We start from the raw sequence: 13,121 nt of genomic DNA on the forward strand, positions 1-13,121 counted from the left end.
TCATCCAATAAAATTAATAGGCAGCAGGTTTTAAACAAACATAAGGAAGTACTTCTTCACACAATGCACCATCAGCCTGTGCAACTTGTTACCAGGGGATGGATCACTTGATAATTACCCTGTTCTGTTCCTTCCTTCTGAAACATTTGGCACTGGCCATTGTCAGAAGACATGATGCTGAGCTACATGAACCATTGGTCTGACCCATTTGACCGTTCTTACATTCTTACCAACCCTACGCATTCAGAAGGCCCATAAAAATCATGATGGAGGCTTAAAATTCATGAGACTCTTAACATTTTAGGATCTTTTCGCCTTCTGTTTTCTGAGGTTTTAACATTTGGGTTCTTTGAGCTTTTCTCCACAACCCTGATGACTAGAAATACACTTTTTAATGGAAATGGACGTTTTCACATAATTACATGTCATGCACAAGGGCTTAAGAAAAACACCAAATATCACAGGACCCTCTCTAAAACCATGAGAGACGGCAATGTTGTTGCTTAAATAAAAATCTGAATACAACTCTTCTGAAAGGAAATAGAAACAATCCTGACAATGAAATAAATCATCCATAACTGTAGAATTCCTCCTCCGCCCCACTATATTTGCACTTATTTGTTCATTTACAAATCATGAATGAAGAGCACAGTTACAGTGATCACAATGATCTATTGCACAAGAATGCCTGCTTTCTGGCAGAGCGATTTATCATGAATTCCTGGATTAGGCCTCTACAGTATTCACAATTGTTTTCTTATATATGATTGAAAATAGAGAGCCATCATTGGAATTCTTTCTAGGACATGGCCAAACACTTGGAGGGAATTGACTGCGCTGAGGTCAGAGCTCTGGTCAGGTCTGTGTCCAGAAAATATTTTTAAAATGCTAGTTATTTAACACAGTTTTGATCATTTATTCACTTGATCTGTGTGTGAATGGTTCATAATTCCCTGCGGTGTGTTTAGTTTAGTTATATTGTAATTTTGTTCTCAATGCCATTATTATGGGTACTGCTCATGTTATTCTAAATAACCAGTGTACCTGAATGGACTATTTATTCTATCAGCTGTGTATTTGTGTATGCTGCTGTGCATGTAAATAAATAAAGTGTGCAATAAGCAAACTCATCAGATTTCCCGGTGTATGGAGTGTACGGTGTTTGGTGTATGGTGTTTTTTTTAAACAAAAACCAAAAACACCACCACCACAACAAAAAAACAAGACGTTTCTGTCTTGGAGGCATATGTGGTTTAATTTACATGACAATGTGTTCTATGGAAATTGAAAGTTGAAAGTGAGTGACCTAGCATATTTAGACATGGGAGTGTATTTAATAACATACACACAATAAAGGTGTAGTGGTGTTGGAGTTCTTTGGAATTGAAAACTATGAAGCTGGCGAGTGAAGATATGGTGTAGCTTTATGTGTCTGGTAGTCCTATCAGTGAGCCTGTTAAGGGTGAACTCGAGTATTAGAGATTTAGCTCCTTGTTAATAGGGTTGTATGTTATGAAATGAAAGCTCTGTCATTTTGATATGGAAATAAGTTTGGCAGAGGTGACTGTTACAGAGCAGGAAGGGTGGACTGGGCCTGTCTTTTTGTTTTGCTTATTTTCCCTGCTTAATTTGCAGTGAGATAAAAAGGAGAGTGTCAGAAGGATCACATCCCAGTGAAAACAGCAATATAACCGGGGGCTCCCTACACTTTTAGATGTCTCCAGCCTTTGTTTGGAGGGACTCTGCATCTTGGTTTAACATACCCATTCTGTTTTTAACCAGCCAATCAACACTAAATTACAGGTCTTAGAGACGGGTCTTCCTCATGCTGCATAGTAGTGAATGCTGTGGCAAACAGCCAGGCTCTCCCTAGTGGGTCTCACACTTCAACCCCTTGTAGTGGGCCAGGGAGTCCCCAGTAACCCCATCTCCCCTTGGAGGTACCTTGCTCCAGCTTCCTTCTGCTGGCTGGGGCCAGGGATTTTCTCCTTCTGTGGCTGCAGAGAAACACTGTCTCCTGGCGGGGGGGAAGGGGCAAAGATACATTGTTTTCAGTGTCTATTTCCGCTTCTCTTTGTCAGTCCTTGCACTTCTCTTTATCTTTTCTTTTTATTCTTTTCCTTCATTGTGTGCTTTACTCACAAAACAAAAACCAGGGGTCACCTAATGAAATTAAAAGGCAGGAGGTTTAATACAAACAAGAGGAAATACTTTTGCACACAACACACAATCAACCTGTGGAAGTCATTGCTGTGGGATGTTGTGTAGGCCAAAAGTAAAAGTGGGTTCAAAAAAGAACTAGTTAACTTCATGGAGGATGGATCCATCAATGTCTGTTAGCTAAGGTCTGGAGTGCAGCTCCATGCCCATGGCAGCTCTTAACCTCTGCCAGGAATGGAATATAGGGATGCATCACTCCAGAATCGCCCTGTTCTGTATATTGTCCCTGACACTCTGATATTGACTGCTGTCAGAGACAGGATACTGGGCTAGATGGCCAGTGGTCTGATCCAGTCGGCAGCTCTTATATTCTTATGTACCCTTATTTCTGTATCTTCAAGGTCTTTCCCTAAAACATTTCCCCTACTTCTGTTTTCTAAGTTGGCCAATTAATCTCTTCCTTTTTTCCCCAACATCCACCCTCTTACGCACCTTCAGCCCTAACTAAATGTTGCATGCACACACTCTTCCACGGAGTACCAGACACCTTAATGTACAGAGGACTACACTGCAGTAAGGGGCCCTCTGTTCACGAGTCAATACCACATGAAGAGGCAAGACCTCCCCAGCTGCTGGGATTCCTACCAGGTTGCTGCCACTGAACATTGTTTGGCAGCTCCATTTATTTTTATAAATACCAGCTGGTAAGTGTTTTGAGTAAATTGGAATGCACCCTCCCAACCTCATTGTCACTTCCACTGCCACCGCCACATGCACACAGAGCATCCTGGGTGCTGGAGAAGTAGCTTTCTCTCTAGACCTTTCCCCACTCACACACAAAGATTCCTGGCTATCTCAAGACAAGAGCTAATGGGGGTATCAGCCCTGTTTTGGGGGTTTAGCTTCTCAGTAAACAACTCCAGCATCTGCCTGTGCTCAAGGCTTTCCCAAGCTGCAACCGAAGACTGATTCTTGCTAGTTTGCCTGCTCCCCAGAGGGTTCTGAATAGCGGTAGGCAAGATTGGCAAAGCTACAAGCAGCAGCAGCAGAGGTACTGGAACTGTCAGTCTGCAGACTCAGGAAGACAATATTATGTTGGTTATGCCCATTTGGAAGGCTATCATTGTAATAATTAAGGGCTAGGAACTTAGTTATTTTACTTTTTAATGGAAGCTTGGATTGCCACAGCTGAGTGGACAAGTGGATTTTTCAAACCTTAAACTTCACTGTCAGGTAAATTAGCTAGTTGGACACAGGCGTGCAACTCCCATTGACTGTAATGGCTGTTGAATTTATGGAGCAGAATTTGGCCGTATAATTCTAAATAGGAATTGCAGCTTACATGTAGCAAGGTTCTGAACCAATCTGAGATTTTCTTCTTCATTTTATACCCAACTTCACTACACGTGTGTCATAATTCCTGAGCTAATTGCAGCTCTGACCCCCCTCATGGCCTACTTAAGGGCGCCCCACTTAGGTCTCTGGCCATCACCTTTCTCCGTGTGGGATCCTGCGATCCTCTCCCTCCAGATTGAGGACTTAGTGAATTGAAGGAGACTGCAGCCTGTGATCACCTTAGCAGATTTGACTTCAGTTCAGCACCTGCAGCTCTGTTTTCTCAGTGGCAATGACAGGTTAGTCAATGACTAGCCAGCACTCATAAAACAAAGTGCTGTTTGCTCAGAACAAAGGCACTTTAGAGGAAACCGATCTTAAATATGGTAAACACAAGCATGCCAGATGGTTACCAACTTCCACATGGATATCATGGCAGGGTTTTAAAGTACTTCAGGTCCTCCACAAGGCCTGTCTCTGGTCACAGGTTTATGTCTTCCATTCTTGGATGGAGTGGGAGTGCCCATCTCCCAGTCAGGGCCATCACTTTATACAGTTTTGAGTTCATTGTCTTAGGCCTCTTGAACCAGGGTCAAACCAGTCTATGCTATTGCCCAAGGGGTGAAAGTTCAAAAGACTTGTTACCTGCATTGTTTCAGCACTGGGGCTTTGCTTTAATTACACGCTCCTCCATTCCCATGTCTTTATTTCCTGCAGGAAACATCCTTTACCTGACACATGTAGCCAGGAATATATTCAATAACTTTATGTTCTGTGTATCATAGCTAACACAACAGCCTTTGAATAGTCCTTGTTTTCCTAGAATTGCATTTGTCACAGGGGATACCACTGTACCCACATAGAGGTGATGTGAAATTTAAAGTTTTGTCTGGTGTTAGGAAGATGACTTAACAGAAATTTTATTTTTGGAAGTACTGGTGGAAAAAAGGAAAGCTATAAAGAACTTGAAATTGTGGACTGAAAAAATATGTTTAGCAACTAAGAATTGATAATGGAAACCACAAAAAAAAAATACAGAGCAAGGCAAAAGGGAAAATATCTATACCCTGGCTGTGGAATTACTGAATATTTTTTAAGAGCCAAAGGGGAAAAGTTTAAAGGGGAAATTTCTCTTGAGTTCCCCATTACAGATAAACCCTAGCAGCAGGTGACATTCTGACATGTTTTAATATGAAGGTAATTATTGGCATGGCAGAAAATAGATTCACTTGTATTTGCTTCATAAAAACTTGACACCTGAGTGGGCTTTAGGCCTCTGAGCTTGAGGATTTTATAACTGAAGTAGTCTATGTATAGCATAGAGAAATGCCCCCTTTTTTCCAGTTAAGCACTGCACAGATTTAGTATATAAAATGAGAGCCAAATTCATCTAGGACTGTACATAACATCAGTCTCACAGAACTACTGATAAGGAATAACTGGAATAAATTATATTCATTCACTGTCATAGAGAAAGTCCCATTGTATTTGAAGTTTCTTCCACATGGGTATTGAATTTATTGAATTTGGCACAGCATCCATCCAGAAACTTACTCAACAGCTCCTGCATAATTTAAAACTTTGCACATGTCTTACAAGGAAAAAACATTACTACTGCATCTGCACATTTTTATCATTTTTAGCCTCATTAGGCTTTTCAACAGCAAACCACCATTGCCAAGTTAATTGTACAGAGTATCAGATGTGCCCAATGTCAGTAAATACATAGCCCCTGCTTTTGATTAATTTTTATTTGTATTACACTTATAGCATTTATAGACCTCAGTCAGGACTAGGGCTGGATTGTGCTAGATGTTGTGCAAACAGAGCAGAAGACAGCCCCTGTGCTGAAGATCTTACAGCCTAGAGGTATGTCTACACTTTGAGCTGGAAGTATAATTTCCAGCTCGAGGAGACACACCCTCGCTAGCTCTGTTTGAGCTAGTGCACTACAAACAGAAGTGTAGCTGTGGCATCGGGAGATGCTATTTGTATGCTCAGGGTACTTAGCCCCTCCTACCACTCTCACCATGGCAGCTACACTTCTGTTTTTAGTGTGGTGGGTACCTTTCCTCCAGCTGGAAATTACTCTTCCAGTTCCAAGTGTCGCCACACCCTAAGATAACACAACAAGTGGGAGGAACAGAGGACATGATTGAAAACATGCAGGCCAGATATATGCACAGCTTGATGGCTTTGAGGTGAGTGAATTAAAATATTTATAAAACAAATATCAGAAATCCCTACTGGTGTTCCACCTAGCCATCATCGGTTAGCTTTGTGCAAAACATTTTATGGCAGTCTACTCAGTTTGTGTGTTGTAAATATCAGATTTCTCTGAGGTTGTTGTGGTGGGTTGTATTGTAATAAATTGACATTTCTGCATCCTGTCATAATTATGTCTAGATATAATATTCTATATGTGATATATTGAATAGTAATGTCATGGAATGTTCACTATTTTATATAATATATTAATCTATTAGTCCTCAGATGCAGGGAATAAAGGATTATATAAATACAGTAGAGTTTGCCCTACTGTTTAAAATTTAACTTAGATGGAAGGAACAATTTGAAGTGGTAATAGAATGTTTTTCTACATTATTGCCTTAATAAATGCTAACTGTAAACTTTAATACAAATAACTTCATGTGTATCATGTGTATTGTTCTTTCAACCATGCTTCTTTTCTACTCTCATGTTATTTATATTGTTATCTTTAAAAAAAACCCAAACAAACCTGTTCTTTTGTGTAGAATTCTCGTGTCGAGTAAGTTTGTCTATGAATTGCCAGTGTTATAATTAGGAAATGAGGTGATGGGGTGGGACCCCAAATACTTCACCCGTAAATACAGCTTGTTGAACTGAAATGTATTACAATTTTTTTTTCAGGATTCAGAACGTAAGAACTCAGATTTTAGTATGTCAATAGTGATGCTCTGTATTTGGCTAGATAAAATTGTGAGGAGACTGCAGTGAGTTCTGACTCGAAGTAATGATTCATATGGCTGAGTGGTATGAGGAAGGAAAGTCGTGTGTTTTTAGAAAAACCAGATCGATTTGACAAAGATGCGTGTCAATGTAATTTGCAGAAAAAGGTGCTGATATTTTAGTAGTGTTGAGTTATAGCAACATGAGAACTAAAATTGCATTTGTACTGTGGGCCCAAGAAGGGATCAAGGTCAGTGAGTTCAGGAAGCTAACTGTCACATGGGAAGGCTAAGAATAGGTATTGAACACTGGAGTGCTGATTCAGATAGTAATTTTAGTATGCTGTTCTTTCATTTAGAATTCCAGAGTTATCTCATTTGAACTGTGAGGGTAGGCCTGCTGTTTTCAACATGGTTGATCAAGAGCGGACTTCTTCAACATTTCATCTTCCACAAACTCATGCATCCATTTCTCCTGTCCCTCCCTATTCCAGAGAACAGCCCATCTTCACCACCAGAGCACATGTCTTCCAAATTGACCCCAGCACCAAGAAGAACTGGGTTCCTGCAAGCAAGCAGGCTGTAACTGTTTCCTACTTCTATGACAGCACAAGAAACAGCTATCGGATTATCAGTGTGGATGGAGCCAAGGTAGGAGGTTGACGGATACATCTGGCATGTTTATTGATTGGAGAGCATCGTGTGAGGCTGCTCAGCATTAACTGGTAACAGATATGGATGGGCCAGCCTACAGACATGATTGAATAAATATTTAATTTGTATGTAATCCACTATGTTTATTTGTACTGCTAAAGCTTCCAGTGCAGAAATGCAAGGGGGTGTGTGGAGTTATAAGTGGCTTTCTGAACACAATCATATTTGTGGAGGCAAGACTGTATCAATTAGAATAGCTTAACACAGTTGACATCTTGGCAGGCCAATAGTTTTTAGCGTCCAATTTGGCTAGTATTTGACTGAGAAGGGGGTCTATGATACTTTCATTCAATCTGAACTTTTGTGGCAAAACCCCATTTTTAAAGGGAACCATGGAAAAGGTGTACACTCAGACTAGAACTTTTGGTTTTGAAGACCAAGGATTGCCCACGCCTTGGAATAAAATAATAGATCTTTAGTGAGTAGTTATACTCTACTGTCATTGATAGACTCACACTGCTGGTCACTTTTTTCAGTCTGCAAGACAGTCTGCTACTGTAATTCCCAGCCCCGTGCACCCATTCGTTCTAGCACAGTGTGAAAAACTGAAGAAACCACACAATGCTGCAGCCCTTCTCTTCCCCTTTTCTCCCTTTAAGTTTAGCTTTTATTGTTTTCTGTAATAACTAGTTAAGGCCAAATTCTGCCTTTGGAAGCATGTCTGCATTAATTCCAGTGGGAACCCCAAATGTGCATTTGACTATAGAATGATCTCCTTGCATGTTAACTTTCCTTTAAGGTCTAAACTGGAACAGTTACTTAATTCAGTGGCTAATGTTAGCAAGGCAGAGTTCATCAGCCTGAGATTGCATTCTAGGCTATATGTTTTTTTTTTCTTCCTTCATTTTTATATTAGTCTGGCTAAAAGTAGAATAATGTCAATGACTATTTTGTTTAAAATATTTCTCTCTCTAAAATAGATTATGGATTACAATTGCATTTTGGAGTTAATAGGAGCAAATAAACATTTCATTTACTAAGTTTGGGGTGGCATACATCTCTTGTGTGCTTGGTGGTGCTCAGTGTGCTTTGTGAAGAGAGTGCGCCTATTAGCCAAGCCTGTCAGCATTAGGGTGCACCAAATGAATCTGAATCCTTTGAAATTAAAAGTCTTCTGAGACACTTTCAGCAAAGAATGACTTGTTCACCAACCTCTGGATTGTTCTTCCTCTTTCCTGATTATTGGGCCTGGGCTGGCTGATGAACAACATACAGTTGATGCTGGCCTCCTTGGAGAGTCCCTCATTACCTCTTCTGTGGAGTCCTTCCACGCTAAGGATCGCACTGTTTGAGAATGTAGGCTGGAAAAGGAAGCCCTGGTATTGTGCTGCCAGGTACAGCCAATATGTTGCATTTTTATAGCAACTTTTTTCCATCCAAGGATCTTACTGCGTTTACTAATATCAGTTAGTTAGTTTAGCTTCATAACATCCCTGTGGGTTATCGCTGTTATCTCCATTTCAAAGACGGGCAAACTGAAGTATGGCTAGGTTAAACTAGTTGAGAGAAGAAGTCTGTGATTAAAATAACTTAGAGCTCATGACTCCCTATTTTACACCTTACCCGCAAGACCTCCCTCCTCAGAGGTCACTGCTTTGCTTAGGCAAGCCAGTGCAGGACATGTATAAAAATCGTATTGAAATCCAGCATCAGTGCATTGCTATGATTTTACCATATCGCGCTGACATTATGTAGCAACAATAAAATATTATGAAAACTCTCTAGAGTGCAGTGCAATTCATTCAAAGATTGTTTGTTACTTGGTTGTGTAAACCTCATTTTACTTTTTTTAAAGCCTTCATTGTTCCTCTGGGCTACATGTTGAACTACAAATATGGAAAAGAATGTAGGGTCACTCTAACCCCTTTTCTGCTGTTATCATAAAATCGGGCTGGCTGTAGAATGCTGACTTAATGAATATTTGTTACCGTTCTGACGTTCCACCAGTCTGACAGGTCATGCTCCTGGAAAGAGTGGTTTGTTAGGAAGATCATGGTTTTTTCCCCCTAATAATTGCCCAGTGTTTACAGAGCATGTGTTGTATCTGCAAAGGGCTCTACAGGTTTCTCTGTATGGAAACGCATTGTACATTTATAGAGAACATAAGCAGTTAAGAAAACATGAAGTAAAACAGGTTTGAGAACGAATTGTGAATAGTAGGTATCTCTGGCTGTCTGACCAGCATTTGTCTTCCCAGAAGAATGGTTACTTGTGGTAAACTATCACATATAAAGATGGCACAGATGAGTTAAACTACATGGTGGATCAGTGATCCAAAAACGCACATAACCCTTAGCCACTGAAGATCAGACAATGCCTTGACTGTACCCTCTCACCGAAAAGACAGCTGACATATTCCTCTTTTTGGATAGGCCGTTAGTATTTATATCAAGAACTGTACAAGTGTGAATATAAGAATCTTAATCAAGATACCATTACTAAGCAAAGGAATAGATCATCGTGTCTTTTAATCAGATAATAAGAAAGAAACTTCGTAATTTTGTCAAGAAAATAATTTCATCATAATCCTTTGGCCAGAGGCCATCTAAACAGGAAGATACAGACAGCTAAAGGAAGGATATTGAGAATAGGCTTGGAATGTTCCAGAATTAATGAGGTGACCATTGGCTCTGCCATATGAAAACCCCTAATGTTGTAGCCAAAAGTCAAACCCGTGGAGTGTGATTTAAATTGGGGGAAAAACATGGAAGGGGAAAAAATTCATAGGCAAGAGTTATAGACCAAGCTGGATGAGTAAGCATCGCAGACAGGTGATTAAGATAAAGCATAAAGCCTACAAGGAGTGGAAGATGGGAGGGATCAGCAAGAAAAACTCCCTCTTGGAGGTCAGAACATGTAGAGATAAGGTGAGGAAGTCCAAAAGCCAAGTAGAGTTGGACCTTGCAAAGGGAATTAAAACCAATAGTAAAAGGTTCTATAGCCATATAAATAGGAAGAAAACAAAGAAAGAAGAAGTGGGACCACTGAGCACGGAGGATGGGGTGGAGGTTAAGGATAATCTAGGCATGGCTGGATATCTAAACAAATACTTTGCCTCCATTTTTAATGAGGCTAATGATGAGCTTGGGGATAGTGGTAGGGTGGCTAATGGGAATGAGGATATGGAGATAGAAATTACCACATCCGAGGTAGAAGCCAAACTTGAACAGCTTAATGGGACTAAATTGGGGAGGCCAGATAATCTACATTCAAGAATATTAAAGGAACTAGCACATGAAATTGCAAGCCCATTAGCAAGGATTTTTAATGAATCTGTAAACTCAAGGGCTGTACTGTGTGACTGGAGAATTGCTAAGATAGTTTCTATTTTTAAGAAAGGGGAAAAAAAGTCATCTGGTAAATTACAGGCCTGTTAGTTTGACCTCAGTAGTATGCAAGGTTTTGGAAAAAATTTTGAAAGAGAAAGTAGTTAAGGACATCGAGGTTAACGGTAATTGGGATAAAATACAACGGCTTTACAAATGGCTTTACAAAAGGTAGATCGTGCCAGACCAACCTGATCTCCTTTTTTGAGAAGATAACAGGTTTTTTAGACAAAGGGAATGCAGTGGATCTAATTTATCTAGATTTCAGTAAGGCATTTGATACAGTTCCACATGGGGAATTATTAGTTAAATTGGAAAAGATGGGGATTAAGATGAAAATTGAAAGGTGGATAAGGAACTGGATAAAGGAGAGATTACCATGGGTCATACTGCAAGGTGAATTGTCAGGCTGGAGGGAGGTTACTAGTGGAGTTCTTCAAGGATCAATCTTGGGACCAATCTTATTTAACCTTTTTATTACTGATCTTGACACAAAAAGTGGGAATGTGCTAATAAAGTTTTGCGGATGACACAAAGTTGGGAGATATTGCCAATACAGAGAAGGATCGGGATATCATACAGGAAGATTTGGATGACCTTGTAAACTGGAGTAATAGAAATAGGATGAAATTTAATAATGGAAAGAGCAAGGTCATGCATTAAGGGACTAATAACAAGCATTTCTGCTATAAACTGGGGACACATCAGTTGGAAGTGACAGAGAAGGAGGAGGAAGACCTGGGAGTATTTGTTGATCTCAGGATGACTATGAGCTGCCAATGTGATGTGGCCATGAAAAAAGCTAATGCGGTCTTTGGATGCATCAGACAAGGTATTTCCAGTAGAGATAGGGAGGTGTTAGTACCGTTATACAAGGCGCTGGTGAGACCTCATCTGGAATACTGTGTACAGTTCTGGTCTCCCATGTTTAAGAAAGATGAATTCAAACTGGAATAGGTGCAGAGAAGGGCTTCTAGGATGATCTGAGGAATGGAAAACCTGCCTTTTGAGAGGAGACTCAAAGAGCTTGGCTTGTTTAGACTAACCAAAAAAAGGTTGAGGGGAGATATGATTGCTCTCTATAAATACAACAGAGGGATAAATACCAGGGAGGGAGATGAATTATTTAAGTTCAGCACCAATGTGGACACAAGAACTAATGGATAGAAACTGGCCATCAGGAAGTTTAGGCTTGAAATTACATGCAGGTCTCTTACCATCAGAGGAGTGAAGTACTGGAATAGCCTTCCAAATGGGGCAGTAGGGGCAAAATTGCCTAGTTTGGCAATTGACTGATCTTTTGACTACTGGTGGTAGAGATGCCAATGGCCTATGAAGGGATGTTAGGTGAGGTGGGTTCTGAGTTATTACAGAAAATTTTTTCTTGGATGTCTGGCTGGTGAGTCTTGCCCACATACTCAGGGTTTAACTGATCACCATATTTGGGGTCCGGAAGGAATTTTTCCCCAGGGCAGATTGGCAAAGGCTCTGGGTGTTTTTTGCCTTCCTCTGTAGCATGGGGCATGGCTCACTTGCTGGTGGATTCTCTGTACCTTGAAGTCTTTAAACCATGATTTGAGAACTTTAATAACTCAGTCATAGGTCAGAGGTTTATTACAGGAGGGGGTGGGTGAGGTTCTGTGGCCTGCATTGTGCAGGAGGTCAGACTAGATGATCATATTAATCCCTTCTTACCTTAGATTCTGAGCTCATAAAAGTGGCTGGTTACTGTGCAGTGTAAACCGCACACAAAACTCCTGGTTAAAATCAATCTATATTATTTTACTTTTAGAAAAATAGAGACCTGAAAGAATGCAAATTAAACAGAGCAGTACCCACCATCATCCTTGAGAATTATGTATGGTACTGCCTGGATTGATTTTAAAACAAAACAATAAAACCTCAGGTTGGAAATATTTGTTAAACAAGGAGAATTAAGATTGTAAAAATAGGAACCTAACATATTTCCTTAGAGTATTAACATGGTCATTTTCAGCCCCCTCAAAATATGGGGACAGTGCAGTCATGGCAATAAGCAAGAGCTAGATCTCCCCCCAGAAAAACCCCAGATATTGCACTTCAATCTATTGAAAATGCATCAGTTAATCTTTTGAGAAACAACTGTATTCTGTCCTTCAAGAAAAAAAATTTATCCTAAGAATTAACATCCAGTGATAGTTTGGGATGGAATAGATATTATGAGACCAGTCCAGCAGAGAAACCTGACATTTCATGTTGTGATTTTGATGAACTGGAGAAGATTTTTCCATGAGGATTATTAAACAGATGTGCAGAAAAGAGCAATGAAGCAAGATCACAGAGGGAAAAGACCAGCATGTTGCAAGGCTGGCTCTGGTAAATATATACTCCAGAAATTATCTTCAGTGCTTTAAGAAAAGCTTTCATTTCAACTGCAGTGTGACCATTCATTTGCAGAGCCCAAGTTTTTGTTTCCATGTGATATAAAACAATGTACAGCATAAGTTACCTTGAAAATTAACTGGCAATGACCTCTTTGGTGATAACTTTGTTAAAATATTATATATAGTAAGGAAGGGTCCCAGGATACAATGTTTTGTTAATTTGAAGACCTGGAGACCAAAGTCAATGGGCCTATTCATGGAGTAAAGTGCAACTCAGTGTGAATAAGGGTGGC

General features: G+C 40.1%; 1 protein-coding gene across 2 annotated transcripts in view; it reads left to right on the top strand.

Annotated features, from left to right (window-relative positions):
• HOMER2 (homer scaffold protein 2) overlaps nt 1–13,121 on the top strand; it is a 93,281-nt gene that overhangs the window by 34,124 nt on the left and 46,036 nt on the right. The window contains exon 2 of one of the 2 annotated variants that reach the window (XM_067556116.1): nt 6,785–7,076. In XM_067556116.1, coding sequence (XP_067412217.1) covers nt 6,785–7,076 — 292 coding nt within the window. The remainder of the gene's footprint in view (nt 1–6,784; nt 7,077–13,121) is intronic. The other variant, XM_067556118.1, reaches the window with a different exon arrangement.

The sequence above is a fragment of the Emydura macquarii genome, unplaced genomic scaffold (genome assembly GCF_026122565.2).
Source record: "Emydura macquarii macquarii isolate MOO-44397 ecotype Brisbane River unplaced genomic scaffold, CSIRO-AGI_Emac_v2 contig_1644, whole genome shotgun sequence".
Taxonomy (NCBI): Eukaryota; Metazoa; Chordata; order Testudines; family Chelidae; genus Emydura; species Emydura macquarii.